Source organism: Protobothrops mucrosquamatus, unplaced genomic scaffold (assembly GCF_001527695.2).
Source record: "Protobothrops mucrosquamatus isolate PMUCROS unplaced genomic scaffold, P.Mucros_1.0 scaffold3344, whole genome shotgun sequence".
NCBI classification, from domain to species: Eukaryota; Metazoa; Chordata; class Lepidosauria; order Squamata; family Viperidae; genus Protobothrops; species Protobothrops mucrosquamatus.
The window spans coordinates 50,883-68,644 of record NW_015389332.1 but is presented as its reverse complement, the minus strand read 5'-3'; the positions used below and the strand labels follow the sequence as shown (position 1 = coordinate 68,644).

Here is a 17,762-nt window from a genome sequence, read left to right as displayed (position 1 = left end):
AACACCGCCCGCGTGGCCGCATTTTGGACTAGCTGGAGCCTCCGGGTGCTCCTCAAGGGAAGCCCCATGTAGAGAGCATTACAGTAGTCCAGGCGGGAGGTGACCAGAGCATGAGTGACTGTGCGCAAGGCGTCCCGGTCCAGAAAAGGCCGCAACTGGTGAATCAGGCGAACCTGATAAAACGCCCCCCTGGTCACGGTTACTACTCATTCATATTTTTAATGGAGGTCCAGAATATATTGACAGAAGGAACAAAAAATGGTTTGCCTGACTTCTTTATGCTCCTGGTATCAGCTATTTTCCCCACACCTGGGAAGTAGAAGAACAGGAAAAAGACTATCGCTCACAAGAGAAATCAAATGACACAAAATACAAGATAAATCTACACCTTAATGATTGAGCATATGATTTTTCACATTTCAGGTATGGTATCCGGAATCTGGTATCTGGAATTTCCAGGATAGAATGGATATGTTTTTGCCAAAAAGTTCTTGCAAGGCCAAGACAGACTGATAATCTGACTCACTATTCTTCCAATTTGGCACAGTGTAACAGAGTTATAAAGAATATATATATATACAAAGTTATAGAGAATATATTTTAAGATTTCTTAATCAAAAAGTTTGGCAGACCATGTTATTAATTCTCAGGATTTTCCAAGTCAAGAAAATTAGATTGTAAAGCATTAAAATACACACACATGGATTGATTTTATGTATTTCTATCTTCTATACATAATTTACAGGTTGTGATACATAAAATTTTCCTAATGTTCACATTTATGCATATGTATCAACAATTATCTTGATAATCTATTGATAATATATAACAACAATTATCATGCTCAATGCCAACATAGGATTTGATATCATATACAATATTGGCTTGGTTTGCATATTGTACTAAGTCAATGATCAGCACATTTCTTGAAAGAAATAACTAATACATTGTCTCTGCCTCCTCACAAACACAACAGTGGGATGCTTAAGAGATCACTGCGTGTTCTAGATTTACACTACCTCATTGTACGGATTATTTTTGTAACAAACGTGCACCACATTGGTGTCATTGGTTTCAGCAAAATTGGTTGATTATTTGCTAGCTTGTAAACTGAAATAAGAATATCCAAGGCTAAAATAATTCAAAAAAAGTAAGAGTGCTGGAATGAAATAAGAGCTTTTGAAAAAATAAATTGTTTTAAATGAAAACATTTAACAAATAGTTTTGTTCAAGAAAGAAAGATAAGCGCTTTGATTTAGATGCAGTTGGTAATAATTCACAGTATTTCAGATTACCGGTAAGCGCTCTGAAGTAAAAGAAGTAGAAAACTGAACAGAACTGCTCTAGAAGTGAATTTGATCCATTTTCTTTTTTGCCGACAATCAACTTTATCTCTCAGTAATTAAAGTCAATTTGCTATACATGCCACAAAAAAACAAACAAACAAAAGCAGAGTTGACTCAGAGGCACGAAACAGAGCTAGGAATGGACACCATATTATTCTGAGTGTTTCTTATGAGAACAGATATCAAAATCCCATACAAAGACATGTAGACCAAGGTTATCAATCTCTTTTTAAGGGCAAGTGAATAAATGGTTTAAGTTCAAATGGTCTCCGTGTGTAATTATTTATTACAGGCACCCTGGATGCCATGTGAATGATGCTAGCATTGTGTTTTTCTGTCAAAGGAAACGAAGATGAGATTTGGTTCTTCTTGCTTTGGGATGAAAAATCTTTTGCTGTAAGTGGAAAAATGAAGATTTGGAAAAAAGGCATATCATTCTATTTGCCAGTTTAAAAGGCAGAACCAGTTTCACCGGATGCAGTCCTCCCTTTGTCTCAGCTTCTGCCCACTCTGAAATACTTCACTATATTCATTTTAAAGGAAGATTTATGGAAATTCAATGGTGGTGAATAGTTGCTAGCGTTCTTCTGGTTTAATGGAGTAGTATTTGAGCAAATCCCAAAATATAATGCTGATATTATCAAATTAATAATATACTTGTTATTACTCACAATGATTTATCATTCATTGATTGATATATTAATTGTTTCTTTGGGAATGTACTTCCAAGAGAAATGTTAGAAGTATATCTTTTTGAAAAAAAGGGTTTAAAAAAACGTTTTAGAGAGAAGAAATAAAGAAACAATTATATTATGGCTTTTAAATAGGATATTTGACCAAGGCGTGTATTCCTTTGTCTGTGTATCCATGTACATTGCTCTTTTATATTCTTTTTGTAGAAGTAAAACAGAATATTTCTAATCATAGTTTTCCCTTTCTTCCAAATCTTGTAACCCCAATTTCTTAGCTTAGAAAAATAAGCATTAATTATAGACTCCCTGATTCAAACATAGCTTATATGAAGGTATAAAATATTTATGCATATTTTGATTTATCAAGCCAAATTACAATCGTATGAATTCCTTTATTTATTCTGTAAAATTTAATTGCATATAATATGTTAAATCAACAACTTAACTCACGTTAAAGCTTCTGAATAATTATAATGAGGAGTAACTCCCAGAAACCTCTGCACTTCTTCCATTACTATAGCTGGGTCATTTCTCAACTGCTGTCCATCAATAATTAGTAACTGCAAAGAAAGAAAGAAAGAAAGAAAGAAAGAAAGAAAGAAAGAAAGAAAGAAAGAAAGAAAGAAAGAAAGAAAGAAAGAAAGGAAAGAAAGAAAGAAAGAAAGAAAGAAAGAAAGAAAGAAAGAAAGAAACCAACAATCAATTCTGCATTCAAGATTTTATAAACAGCAACTTGAAGCTTATTTTTTTACATATGTGAAGTACAGTTTTAGAAAGGAAGGGATATACAAATTGAATAAGGCTTAAATCCATTCATATTTATCATCAATTTTAATAATTTGACGTTTCATCAATGTTGATTTCATTACATGAAATTGATCTGAATTGGAAACTGCTTGATATACCACTAGTGACTGAGAAATAAAATGAGGTTTCCAGAGAAACCAAATCGATTAGTAAGAAATTAAATGAGATTTACCTTGAAAAATGTATATGCAAGTTTCAAAACGGCAAACTATAAAAATATGCTTATCGTCCAATGTGTAAAAATATTAGACTCACTACCTTTCACCAGGCTTAAGTCTAGGAATCCAATTTGGGATAACATATCACAGTCTTACGATCTAGATGAAGATTGGTGATTAAGATGGGCAACTTTTAATAATCACAACCAAACAAATAACATAGATCCAACAAATCCATTTCCAGGAATGCAGTTGTCTTGAAAACTATGGAGCCACCTGAATAGAATCAGGACAGGCCATGCCAGAACTAAGGCAAAGCTCTTTAAGTGGGGGAGGGCCGAGAATCCACAATGCAACTGTGGTGCTCCAGAACAACTAGAACACATATAGTTGAAGAAAGTCTCCTCAGGAAATTTCAAGGCACCTGGGATGATCTCATGGCAACCATACCAGAAGCAGTTAGATGGTTAACTTCCTTAGATATTGAATTATAACATCTATCCTACGGCAATTCTATGGCTCCATATTATAGTGATTTCATTATGGTTTTATCTTAATTTAATATATTGTATTGTCCACATCTTTTATATATACATATATATATATTTGCTCATGCTTTATTTAAGTTGAATTTGTACATCAGTGATTGCATGACCTCTGTAGATGCCATACACTAAGTAAATAAATAAGTTACAGATTACCAATCATGGAAGGGACACTTATTGTTAGAGGCATAATGGGAAACTCAGTTGCCTGGGCCTGTAACATACTCCCTTTGCAATACGGTTGAGTCTAAAGCAGGGGTAGGCAACCTTGGCTCTTTTATGACTCGTGGACTTCAACTCCCAGAATTCCTGAGCCAGCCAATTCTGGGAGTTGAACTCCACGAGTCATAAAAGAGCCAAGGTTGCCTACCCCTGGTCTAAAGGTACTTTTCAAAAGGCAACTGGACTTTCTTGAATATGATTGAGCAGCTTTCTCTAGTATCTAAACCAACTGTACTTAAGATTTGGGACAGCTGAGGGATCAAGTATCATTTTCAAGTCTACCCTAGTTAACAGACAGTGGGATATGTACTGTGTGAACCAGATACTGTCTTTGGTAGAAGCTACAGGATGACAGCAATGAAAAATTGCTAGTAGTGGCCTAAAACATGAAACTTCATTAAGCTGGTCCTGCTTGAAACAGCTAGAACAGTGGTGGCGAACCTATGGCACGCATTCCAGAGGTGGCACTCAGAGCCCTCTCTGCTGGCACGTGCACCACCGCCAGCAGCAGGTCCATCAGGCTGCCACCGCTGCCCGGAGCAGGAGCCCCACCCAGCACAAAGGAGGCGAAGCGGCCGACTAGCAAGCTCGAGTAGAGGTGGTAGAGCAGAGCTCACCAACCATTGTTGGACTGGAAGAAAAGGGAGGGGGAAGCATTTTGCACTGCAGATGGGGCGGGGCTAGTGCCTGTGTGATACTCACTAGCCCTGCCCCGTTCTTGCGTGATGCAGCGCCTTGTATCTCCACCCCGCAGTGCGGTGGCGGCGGTTTTTGCACCTTGCAGCACGGTGACCCATTTTTGCGTCCCCAGTTTTTGCATGCTAGAGGCGGCACTCAGAGGCACCTCCCTGTCCCCCCCCCGAGGGCATCACAATGCTGATGCAGCCCTGGCACTTTGCGATAAATAAATGGGTTTTGGGTTGCGGTTTGGCACTCGGTCTCTAAAAGGTTCGCCATCACTGAGCTAGAATTTCAAAAGGATTACATAAGCAGAAAGTGTTCTTTAAAAGAGAGAAGGAAAATTGAGTCTGTCAGGCCAAGGAATATACAGGTTGTACAAGGGCATACTATTCAGGTTTTGCACAATCTACACTCAGATGCAAATTCATGAATATCCCACATAATAGAATAAAATGAATAACAAAGGGAATGGACGCAGCATGGGTGGGCCATCTTTAGATAACTGCAGTCCCTGGAATTCAGGCCGGCACCACTTAATAGAACAATGTGTAGGTGAAGTTTTGCTGAGGCAATCTATTGCTCTGGCCCAGAAAAAAACAAAACAAAAAACTTGTGAGCACTAAAAATGCTGCCTACTCATTACATTCTGAACAGTTTGAGACATAATACTGTTTACCTGATAAGATGGAAAATAAGTTAACCATCTTTCTATGTGAATGGCAAACCATCCTGGTATCAGACATTTCTTCTGCAGGATCTTAAGTTCTGGTGAAGCATGATGTCCTGCCGTGATCACTTGATAAAATGAAAATTTTAGAGCGGCTGGGTCTTTATGAAATCTTTGGTGCTGAAAAACAAATTTACGGATGTCAACTGTAAGGCAAAGTTAGTTCAAGTTCAGAATATACAACTGCTTCTTCATTTCTGAGTATTCACCTTCCAACGCAACTACTATACCTTCTTGATTCAAGGCCAAATACAAAGCAAGCATTTTGCTGGATTTAATACTAACAAGGGTTAGATGAACCAGTATAAAAGAGTACCGAAGCAAAAGTATGTAAAATGTAATACTTATAATATTTGTTTCAATGTTTTTAAGCATAACAATCCGGAAGATGGATCCTGGTTATTTTTTTGTATTTCAACTCTTGAATAAAAATAAATAAAAAAATTGGAAATGAACAATCTGATTATTTCATTTGATAAGACATTTTATTGTTTGACAGAATCTTAGCAAAATAACAGTTATATTTTCTGTTTTCGCAATAAAGCTTTCTCTTGCTTGACTTCTTTTTGCTGAATATGTTTATTCTTAAATTGTAGCAGTCAGTTCTCAGTGAGATGGCTTTCTGCCCAATAAACATCTGAATTACAATTAAAGAAGGGATGAAAAAGCTTTCATTGACAGTTTTTAAGTCTATCAATTATGGACTTGCCAATAATGATCCATACTTCTGACTATAATTGTGGCACGCAATGAATAACAGAAGCAAACCTTCATAATTTATCATGCATACACATAGAAGTTGCATTTTGTTAAAATTTATACCTGGTACCAGGAATATGCTCGATCTGATGGATCAATGAGAATAGTTATGATTTTTGCCTTAGGAATTAAAGAAGCAGCTCGTTTAGGGGCTTCTTCAGAATGAAAATAATTAGCACTCTTCTCAAAGAGAAAATCAGTGGTTACATTGGATGGTGTAGGAAAAAATTCCATATACCTACGAAACATGAAAAATATTTTAGTACAGCATTATATGGGGGGAAAAAGTTATGCTGGGCATATTAAAACTATTTTTCTAGCAAAGCATGTCATTTTTGCTACCTTGTATATATGTGAAAATATATTATAATTATAAATTATAAATAGAACATTGTCAAGTGATTTTTCAACTTTGTAGTTCTCTACCTAATTGTATTTTCTAAATAGAAAGCATTACATCTTAAGTTAACTTTAGAAAAGGAGATCTGGATGTGACTTGGTTTGAGTTATATTTAAACTGGTCAGATTCAGCAGTAACTCTGTCATCTTTATGACAAAGAAACAGCAAGGGGTTTTTACATCATATAAAAATCTGCTTGGAATTTTTGACATCGTACAAAACTAGTTAGAATGCGTAACATATATCACAGCTGTGAAGTGATACAACCAAAATTGCCATTTGTTTTCAGGGCTCTTGGCATTGATTCAAATAGTACTTACATATTGTCTTTGCCACTACCCTTGTTAAAAGTTAAAAGTCCATGGTATAGAGCAGTGGTGGCGAACCTTTTAGAGACTGAGTGCCCAAAAACTGGCCCTGCCCCACCCCATCCCCTGCCCTGCCTCCACTCTGCCCCCAATCATATGCCCTGTCTGCCCACAGGACCACTCACCGCTTCCAGAGCCCGCCGCAGATCACCCAGGCAGCCCAGCAGCGCTATGGCGGCCATACCCTCTGCCCGCGCCCTGCAGCATCAACTGCATGATGGGGTGTGAGAGCAGAGTCTTGTCTACGTTGCCTGCCTGCCATGTCCTTGGCTGCACTGCTCCGTGTGGGCCACGCTCGAGGGCGACTCTCCTTCAGGGGGGCTGCTGGAGAGAAGGGGGTCGCGGGGGGAGGCAAGGCTGGGGCAACGCCACAGAGAGGGCTCCGAGTGCCGCCTCTGGCACCCGTGCTATAGGTTCGCCACCACTGGTATAGAGTTTGTCTTCAAAATGAAAATTTTAAAATATCTTTTTTAGTAACACTTTCTATTTTCATTTTATGGGACTTGTAGAAATATGACTTATGTATGTTAGCGGACTTGGTATAATAAAAAGTAACTTGTTTGAAACATTATTAAGCTATAACTCACTTTCCATTTTCCAGTAAGTAAGTGCACTGATTTCAGTGGACATTATTTTGTGTGGGGAAGGTGTGGAAGTTTCAGAGAGGAGGAAAAAGAAATGGGTTGGTTAAGCCAGATTCAAGTATGCTCATTTAAAAAGAAATGAGATGTTGACCCATGAAGTTGGAATACCATATACCGCAGTACATATAGAAAATATTTATTTGAAATTGTGGAAGTGCTTAGAAATTTCTATGAAAAATGTAGCAGACTTTTCACTCCTATTTCAATATATTGCTTCAGTAAATAAAAGTTTGTTTCATTTTTTTTAATGGAAACTCAGACTTTTGACTGCTTAGATATTTGCATTTACATCACAATAATATGCAGCTGACTTTTTAATTAATTTTCGAGTCCTTGCACAATTAATGCAATTCACTGCATATATAGATTCCAATTTCCAAGCAAAAACAGGAAAAATTATATTTGCTGCTACCTTATACGCACATAATTTTTAGAAGAATTGTAAAAGTTCATACTAAGTTGCACACATTAGATATGGCATGTTTTTTTGTATTGTGCATAATACAGAATGATTTAGATTCATACTAGTAGCCCATCTTACCAATCAATCCCCCTGTGGTAGTTATTTCTATTAAAGAACTGTACCTCCTCAAAGGTTTTGGGGCTGGGGGAGTTACTAATGATGGAAGGATGCATAATCAGGAACAAATATAACGCCGTTGTGCCTGCAAAAAGAGTAACAGTCCAAGAGTTGAGATGAAACTTCTGCACTCTGTCAATCAGATCCTTATTTCATATAGAGTTAAACAGCTCCTTTAGTAAGCATCACATTTACACTAGCAAATAAAACAAAGTAGAAAGCAAAACAAAGTATGAAGGCAAATATATGTGTCCCAGGATAATGTTGCAAGATCCAATCTAGGTCGGTCACTTATAACCTGTGGTTCGCGGTGACCGACTCAGATTGAATCTTGCAAAGCAAAGTATTTTAAAGAAAAACAAACAAAGAAACAAACAGCTTTCTTTGACTTTTATTCAGGCAGCAACTACATGGGAAAAGGAATCAAGATGAATTGCTTTAATGTTTTTGTCTAAAACATTGCAAAGTCACTAAAAGGAAACATTTGGGTTTGGCATGAAAACAAAAGGACAACACTCAACCCTGAAGCAGTTTGGCTTTTTGCCTCCACCCCAGGCCCTGAAAAGATGTCATCTTTGACTCTGGATGAGGTTCTCTTTCTGGTTGAGCTGGTACAGAATTTGAAGGTCCTCCTAGACCATGGGTCGGCACCTCGCGGCTTGGGAGCTGCATGTGGCTCTTTGAGCCTTCTCCTGCGGCTCCCAGCCTCCTCTGCCATTTGCAGAGAGAGAGACAGAGACAGGCACTTGCTCTCTCTCTCTCTCTCTCTCTCTCTCTCTGTGTAAAAAAGAGAGTGGCCTCACGCTGTTCTCAGACAAGCTGACAAGCTTATTGGGTGGGGCTCCTGCCTTTGCTGCGTCTCAGCAGGAAGCAGCAGCTCTCTCTCACACATACATACATGCTCTCACTCTCTCTCTCTTTCTCACACACTGAGTGGGGGAAGAGGACTGGCAGACCAAGGGCAGGAGAGAGCCAGCCCAATAAGAATGTGTGTCAGCTTGTCAGAGAACAGCGTGAGGCCAGCTTGCCAGGTGAGCAGAAGATCGGAGAGAGGGAGAGAGGGAGGGGGAGAGAGAGAGGGAGGGAGGCAAAGAGAGGGAGAGAAAGAACACATGCACAACAGCCTCTATTTCTTTTTAATTAAACTCTTAAATCAAGCTCTCCCCCCCCCCTCGCACACGCGTGCACATAGGTTTTGTGGCTCCCAGTGTTTTCTTTTCTCTGGGAAATGGGTCCAAGTGGCCGACCCCTGTCCTAGACTCATAGCTCTTGCTTGAGAAGCAGGTGACAGCATGGCTATGGTTTCAAGAACCATACCATGCATGCCACTCCCCAAAGAGGGCGTGACCAGAATCTATTGGAGTTTCAGGATTCATTGGGGATCCAATGAGAGTTTGCTGCCCCCATTCCAATTTAAAAAATAATTTAAAAAGTCCAAACAATTTGGCTTTACATGTCTTGAGAGATGGAGTTATAACAATCTGAAAAAGATATTGGCATATGATCCCAGGCCACATGCTTCTATTCTTGAATCACACCCTAAAGCTTTTACCAGTTTTTTGTGGTCCAATAACCAGGAATTTTGGTAAACGATCACAAGTTTTTTCTTTAGACCAGATATCTCTATGTCGTTTGTCATCACAAGGATTCTAAATTGAGAGAAAAGTGACCTTATATTAGTTTTTCAGTTTTTTAGCACTGATCTATGCAACACTAATCAAGTGTTTATCTGTACTGAAGAAAATGCAGAAGCCAAATACATCTAGTGAAAAATAAGTCTTAACTTATTAATCTATGAAAAATGAAAAATGAGTATTGCTATTAATAATACTATTCCTTTACAATTAATTTATGAGCTTATTTTATTCTACTCTAAATATAGTCCATGTCTTATTTTTATTAAGATACTAGAATAATTTATGGCTTAATATTATCTTTCTTACATGATTATTCATGAATATCCCACTGAGTTACATGATACTTTCTTAATATTTAAGATATTAAATATTAAAATCTAATATTTAAAGCTTTGATTTAAACAGAAGATTCGAGAGCCTTTTGTAAAGTGCACTTTTAGATATGTTAGAACTTCCATTTTTGGCCAAGTCATCTAAGAGTAGCAATGTCAAAGTAGCTGGACTGTATATATTTTAGAAGACCGAAGTAATACATGCCAGTAGTTACCTTTACTGCTTTATTCATGAAGATTTCTCTAGCTCAAATACTTTGTATAAGACAAATTGTTTCTTATTATGGTTAAGAAGGACTAGGGGTGACATGATAGCAATATTCCAGTATTTGAGGGGCTGCCACAAAGAAGAGGGGGGTGTAAATTTATTTTCCCAAAATGTAAGACAAGAAACGATAGATGGAAACTAATTAAGGAGAGAAGCAACTTGGAATTAAGGAGACGCTTCCTGACAGTGAGAACAATTAACCAGTGGAACAGCTGCCCTTCAGAAATTGTGCATGCTCCATCACTGGAGGCTTTTAAGAAGAGTGGACAGCCACTTGTCTGGAATGGCTAGGAGACCAGCACTAGTCTGTGGCATCCCAGAAATCGGGCTACACAAACAAGCGAAGCCCCATCTGTGGGATGCAGGCAGCACATGAAACCATGCACTCTCTGATCTGCAGAAAACCTCTCTCCATGGAAACGGTCCCTGGTGCCCAAAAGGTGGGGCCCCTGGTCTAGGGTTTTCTGCTTGAGCAGGGGGGTTGGACTAGAAGACCTCCAAGGTCCCTTTCAGCTCTATTCTGACTGATGTGACCATAGAACACTATTGCATTTTTTTCATATTATGTTTTCATATTTTCAATATTATTTATTACTATCAACATTGATGCAGTTAAAGAGACGTGGAAGTTTAGATGCAACTTATTTTCATATTTGGTGGATGTGTAGGGATATAAAAGCATTTTGGATTAAGATTTGGTGGAATATTCAAAATATTTTAAAGAAAAAGATAAAGTTTACACCGCAGTTTTTTTTGCTAGGTATTATGGAAGATTTGGATGCTAAAGAAATGAATTTGATGTTGAATCTTATAACAGCCGCAAGATTACTGGTAGCGCAATATTGGAAGAAGAATTCTTTGCCTACTATGGAAGAATGGAGAATCAAGGTGTCTAATTTAGCAGAAATGGCAAAAATTTCCGCTTATTTGAAGGATCAGTCTCAAGGAAAATATATTTTGGTTTGGAAAAGATGGATTGATTATATTCAGAAAAAATACGAGATTGAAAAGTATTACTTAGCTTATGAGTAAATTTTAGATTATTATTAATAGTTTATTATGGATGAATTTATATTATTTTTAGTAATAATGTTTAATTATATTATTATTAATTATATTATTATTTTGCTGGTAAAGTGTTAAGATCTATCTATTTTGTAGAGTTAAAGTATGTTTGGATGGGATTTGATTGTAGTATNTTATTATGGATGAATTTATATTATTTTTAGTAATAATGTTTAATTATATTATTATTAATTATATTATTATTTTGCTGGTAAAGTGTTAAGATCTATCTATTTTGTAGAGTTAAAGTATGTTTGGATGGGATTTGATTGTAGTATATCTGGGTAATGTTATTTAATTTATGATTTTGTTTTTATAACCCTGTAACCAGCTCTGGGAAGTGAAGGGGGGGAGGGGTGGGAGGGAAATGGGATATTGTATGGAAAATTATTTAAAACTTTTAATAAAAAAGAAAAAAGAAAAAAAAACTACATCAGCATTAATAGGAATAAAAAATAAAGCAGAGAAAACACCTCATTCTTTATCATGTACACATTATATACTTTCCATCAATAATATTTGATTACATATGCTGAATTTAAAATTTATAGCGGGTAAAACGACAGGACTCTTGCAGTGAATGTCTTACCTGCCAGAGTGGGTCCTTTTGCTCTGGAAAGAGTTCAAAGTATTTATGAGCCAATTGAAATGGAGGTAGAGTCTGCAGCTTTAGGTTGGTCCAGCTTTGAACAAAATTGGCCAGATTGACAAAGGTGTACAAACCCAATCGATCATTGCCATAATTAGACAGGTGAGTCATAAAAATACTGATCTTAAAGACAAAAAAAAATATTTAATCCTATCACTAGATGGCAGTAAAATAACATGGAAAATGTGATTGCTTTTTAAACTGACCTACATAAGAACAGGGCACTAAGCTTTTTCCTATTACTTACACTTACAGGTATTGGTGATCGGTCAGCTCAAGTACCATGGATGATATTATTTTTCTTATTATCTGACGTAGCCCAAAAGGATGCACAACGAATATTAAAAATAATACTCAATAAACACAAGTTCAAATAATAAACTAAACAATGAAAACAATGTTGAGTATTTAAGATCCATTTGAAAGGAAGTCTAATTCTTCCAAGGTGCATTTGAACAAGAATATTTTAAGCTGTTACTTAAAATGAGACAGTACAGAAACCCAACTATTATTTCACACCTAAAAATAAGAAGGAAACTTTACTCTGAAATCTACAAGCCACTTAATCACTTTGACCAAGAACTGATGCAACTGATCGTAGCACATGCATTGGCAGCAGTAGATGAAAGTCATTTATTATTTGTTTATTATTATTGCTATTGTTGCTGTTGTTATTATAATCTTAGTATATCATGAACCATCAATGTCTCTAACTACGTAACAACAGAACAAGAATAAAATCAATGCATTTAATGTAATTAAAATAACAAAACTAATACCACTAAATAAAACAAATTATTCATCAAAATGAACTAACAATAAAGCCCATTCCAAAAGACATTGGCTCCCTCAATTCTTTTAGGGAATGGTCTCCCAAAAATTGGGCAGCAATACAAATAGATTACACGAAGCAATATAATCTTAAGACTAAGGTTTTGCTTTGTTTTGCTCCGTAGCCCTTGTTCTCAGGCAGTGTTTTTCAAAATAGGGACTCTTAAGATGCATGGACTTCAATTCCCATAATTCCCCAGCCAGAGTTTGGAGTAAACCCTTTATTATTCTCTAATGATGAAGAGAAGGACACAGTTCCTCAACTGAATGCCAAACTTATATTTATGTTATAATAGTAATAATAATAATAATAATAATAATAATAATAATAATAATAATAATAATAATAATAATAATAATAATAATAATAGTAAAGTTGGAAGGGACCTTGAAGGTCATCTAGTCCAACCCCCTGCTCAGGCAGGAAGAAAGAATTTTTTTTTAGGCAAGAAATCTTCTTCCACATATATAACACTTTCATTTTTTTTTTAAAAAAAATAGTCCTTAAAACATAAGCAGACTAAAAACTGAACTGTTATTTTTGAAGGTACTATATAGGAAAATTTCCCTATGGAATATAAACTTGATTTTTAACAGCTACTTTTTCTTCTCACTCCTTTATGACCTTTGATATTTATAATGTCAGTTTACTTCTCAATAATTCTCTTTCTGCCAACACCTTTAACATTGTACTAAAAGAAGAAAAGGGACACAAACTGTAAAAGTTGGTAGTTCAGGTAAAATAGTATTATTTTTTTCCCTGAAGGGAATTTCAGTGTAGTCTTAGAATGCTATAGAATAGAAACATTTTCTTCTTCTTTTGAAGTGAACTGAATAAAGATGATTCTGGGTGGCAAACAACAACACAAGTATCAAAACAATTAGGCAGGGAAAGCACAATGGTTAACCAGGATGAAACAATCCAAAGGATACCTTGACTTATCACAGTCAAGTAAACAATATGTTCTGGCCAATTTTTTTAAAACCAAATGTCTTTTTCAATTGCACATTATGGCTGTTATCATTTTTCTAATGCATCAAACAAAAGTCAGGACTAAATAAATTCTTCCAACCTTGCCTACCTTTAAATCTATCATTTTTTTAAAAAAGCCTTGACATGACAGCATTTCAGCTTGCTTGTATGTATGTATGTATGTATGTATGTATGTATGTATGTATATGTATATGGCTTGGTGGTTGAATCACTGCCTAGTATGTAAACTGCCCAGGTTCGAATCCCATAAAGGGTATGGCTAACTGATGAAAGCAGAACAAGCTAGAAATGGCCATCTTAGTCTCCCGATTTAATTCTTTAACTCTTTGTCAGAAAAAGAAATTTGGATTTAAAAATGTTTCGCAGTTGCGACTTGAGCCTGCTTAACGCCCCTAGTTGTGGGGCTGCATGGTAAAAGATATTGTAAAAGTAAAAACTGCAGTATAGCAGTTAAAAATGTCCAGGNTTATTATGGATGAATTTATATTATTTTTAGTAATAATGTTTAATTATATTATTATTAATTATATTATTATTTTGCTGGTAAAGTGTTAAGATCTATCTATTTTGTAGAGTTAAAGTATGTTTGGATGGGATTTGATTGTAGTATATCTGGGTAATGTTATTTAATTTATGATTTTGTTTTTATAACCCTGTAACCAGCTATGGGAAGTGAAGGGGGGGAGGGGTGGGAAATGGGATATTGTATGGAAAATTATTTAAAACTTTTAATAAAAAAGAAAAAAGAAAAAAAAACTACATCAGCATTAATAGGAATAAAAAATAAAGCAGAGAAAACACCTCATTCTTTATCATGTACACATTATATACTTTCCATCAATAATACTTGATTACATATGCTGAATTTAAAATTTATAGCGGGTAAAACGACAGGACTCTTGCAGTGCATGTCTTACCTGCCAGAGTGGGTCCTTTTGCTCTGGAAAGAGTTCAAAGTATTTGTGAGCCAATTGAAATGGAGGTAGAGTCTGCAGCTTTAGGTTGGTCCAGCTTTGAACAAAATTGGCCAGATTGACAAAGGTGTACAAACCCAATCGATCATTGCCATAATTAGACAGGTGAGTCATAAAAATACTGATCTTAAAGACAAAAAAAAATATTTAATTCTATCACTAGATGGCAGTAAAATAACATGGAAAATGTGATTGCTTTTTAAACTGACCTACATAAGAACAGGGCACTAAGCTTTTTCCTATTACTTACACTTACAGGTATTGGTGATCGGTCAGCTCAAGTACCATGGATGATATTATTTTTCTTATTATCTGACGTAGCCCCAAAGGATGCACAACAAATATTAAAAATAATACTCAATAAACACAAGTTCAAATAATAAACTAAACAATGAAAACAATGTTGAGTATTTAAGATCCATTTGAAAGGAAGTCTAATTCTTCCAAGGTGCATTTGAACAAGAATATTTTAAGCTGTTACTTAAAATGAGACAGTACAGAAACCCAACTATTATTTCACACATAAAAATAAGAAGGAAACTTTACTCTGAAATTACAAGCCACTTAATCACTTTGACCGAGAACTGATGCAACTGATCGTAGCACATGCATTGGCAGCAGTAGATGAAAGTCATTTATTATTTGTTTATTATTATTGCTATTGTTGCTGTTGTTATTATAATCTTAGTATATCATGAACCATCAATGTCTCTAACTACGTAACAACAGAACAAGAATAAAATCAATGCATTTAATGTAATTAAAATAACAAAACTAATACCACTAAATAAAACAAATTATTCATCAAAATGAACTAACAATAAAGCCATTCCAAAAGACATTGGCTCCCTCAATTCTTTTAGGCCGAATGGTCTCCCAAAAATTGGGCAGCAATACAAATAGATTACACGAAGCAATATAATCTTAAGACTAAGGTTTTGCTTTGTTTTGCTCCGTAGCCCTTGTTATCAGGCAATGTTTTTCAAAATAGGGACCCTTAAGATGTGTGGACTTCAACTCCCATAATTCCCCAGCCAGAGTTTGGAGTAAACCCTTTATTATTCTCTAATGATGAAGAGAAGGACACAGTTCCTCAACTGAATGCCAAACTTATATTTATGTTATAATAGTAATAGTAATAATAATAATAATAATAATAATAATAATAATAATAATAATAATAATAATAATAATAATAATAATAATAATAATAGTAAAGTTGGAAGGGACCTTGAAGGTCATCTAGTCCAACCCCCTGCTCAGGCAGGAAGAAAGAATTTTTTTTAGGCAAGAAATCTTCTTCCACATATATAACACTTTCAATTTTTTTTTAAAAAAAATAGTCCTTAAAACATAAGCAGACTAAAAACTGAAGTGTTATTTTTGAAGGTACTATACAGGAAAATTTCCCTACGGAATATAAACTTGATTTCTAACAGCTACTTTTTCTTTTCACTCCTTTATGACCTTTGATATTTATAATGTCAGTTTACTTCTTAATAATTCTCTTTCTGCCAACACCTTTAACATTGTACTAAAAGAAGAAAAGGGATAGAAACTGTAAAAGTTGGTAGTTCAGGTAAAATAATATTATTTTTTTCCCTGAAGGGAATTTCAATGTAGTCTTAGAATGCTATAGAATAGAAACATTTTCTTCTTCTTTTGAAGTGAACTGAATAAAGATGACTCTTGGTGGCAAAGAACAACACAAGTACCAAAACAATTAGGCAGGGAAAGCACAATGGTTAACCAGGATGAAACAATCCAAAGGATACCTTGACTTATCACAGTCAAGTAAACAATATGTTCTGGCCAATTTTTTTTAAACCAAATGTCTTTTTCAATTGCACATTTTGGCTGTTATCATTTTTCTAATGCATCAAACAAAAGTCAGGACTAAATAAATTCTTCCAACCTTGCCTACCTTTAAATCTATCATTTTTTTAAAAAAAAGCCTTGACATGACAGCATTTCAGCTTGCTTATATGTATGTATGTATGTATGTATATGTATGTATACATACATATACATGTATGTATACATACATATACATGTATGTATATGTATGTATAAAAGGAAGAAACAGCTGCGATCGCACACTACTCCCAGAAGCACGAAGCTGAAGACACCAGCCTGAAGATGACGAATGTGACTTCGTCGAAACGTCGCCAAGACACTTCCAATTTTACGCAGGAGAAAACCCGAATATCCAAAGACCTACATGTATGTATGTATGTATGTATGTATGTATGTATGTATGTATATATGTCCTTAATTATATTAAAAACACGAATCCCGGGTATACACATGTCGTGAAAATGGTAAATAAATCCAAGCACCAGGATAAAATCATAAACAAAACTGTTTAATCTACAAAAGTACTGAGCTTTCGTCGGCCAAACTACCGACATCGTCAGAGTATAAAACACGAGATCCGGGAGTTCGCTTATCCGGAAGTACTTTTGTAGATTAAACAGTTTTGTTTATGATTTTTATCCTGGTGCTCGGATTTATGTACCATTTTCACGACATATGTATGTATGTATGTATGTATGTATGTATGTATGTATGTATGTATGTATAGATTAAAATGTATTTATCCTTTTTTTTCCTTTCTCCAAAATAAATTTGAATGTTAGGGGTTGTTTATTTTCTCTGGAAATAAATAAAGGAAGTTAAAGAAGAATTGTTATAAATAAGATTTTCATGTGGTCATTGGCAAGAAAGGGGCAACTGTTTCTTGGCTTTTTCCTTTTTTCAAAGCAACAATTGCATAGTTTTCCGATCTCGTTTTTCTATTTCAGATCGTCCCTTTGTAAGCCATATAATCATTTTGTCTTCTTGCCAGAATGCCTGCTTTTTTACAACATAAAATGGAAATGGCCCAAAGTCTGCTTTTGGGACTTTATGTATTCTGGACCTTGGAAGTAACAGCTCTTGTTTTGTGATGAAAATGTAAAAGGTAAGGTAAAGGTTTCCCTTGTCCAGTTGTATCCGACTCTAGGGGATGGCGCTCATCTCTGTTTCTTAGCCAAGGGAGCCAGTGCTGTCCAAAGACACTTTTGTCGTGTTCATGTGGCCAG

General features: G+C 35.6%; 1 protein-coding gene across 1 annotated transcript in view; it reads right to left on the bottom strand.

Annotated features, from left to right (window-relative positions):
* LOC107297496 (bifunctional heparan sulfate N-deacetylase/N-sulfotransferase 3) overlaps positions 1–17,762 on the bottom strand; it is a 60,616-nt gene that overhangs the window by 14,680 nt on the left and 28,174 nt on the right. The window contains exons 6-11 of the mRNA XM_015826858.1: positions 14,623–14,805; positions 9,482–9,578; positions 7,891–8,014; positions 6,001–6,175; positions 5,128–5,298; positions 2,489–2,598 (exon numbers count right to left, since the gene is read on the bottom strand). Coding sequence (XP_015682344.1) covers positions 2,489–2,598; positions 5,128–5,298; positions 6,001–6,175; positions 7,891–8,014; positions 9,482–9,578; positions 14,623–14,805 — 860 coding nt within the window. The remainder of the gene's footprint in view (positions 1–2,488; positions 2,599–5,127; positions 5,299–6,000; positions 6,176–7,890; positions 8,015–9,481; positions 9,579–14,622; positions 14,806–17,762) is intronic.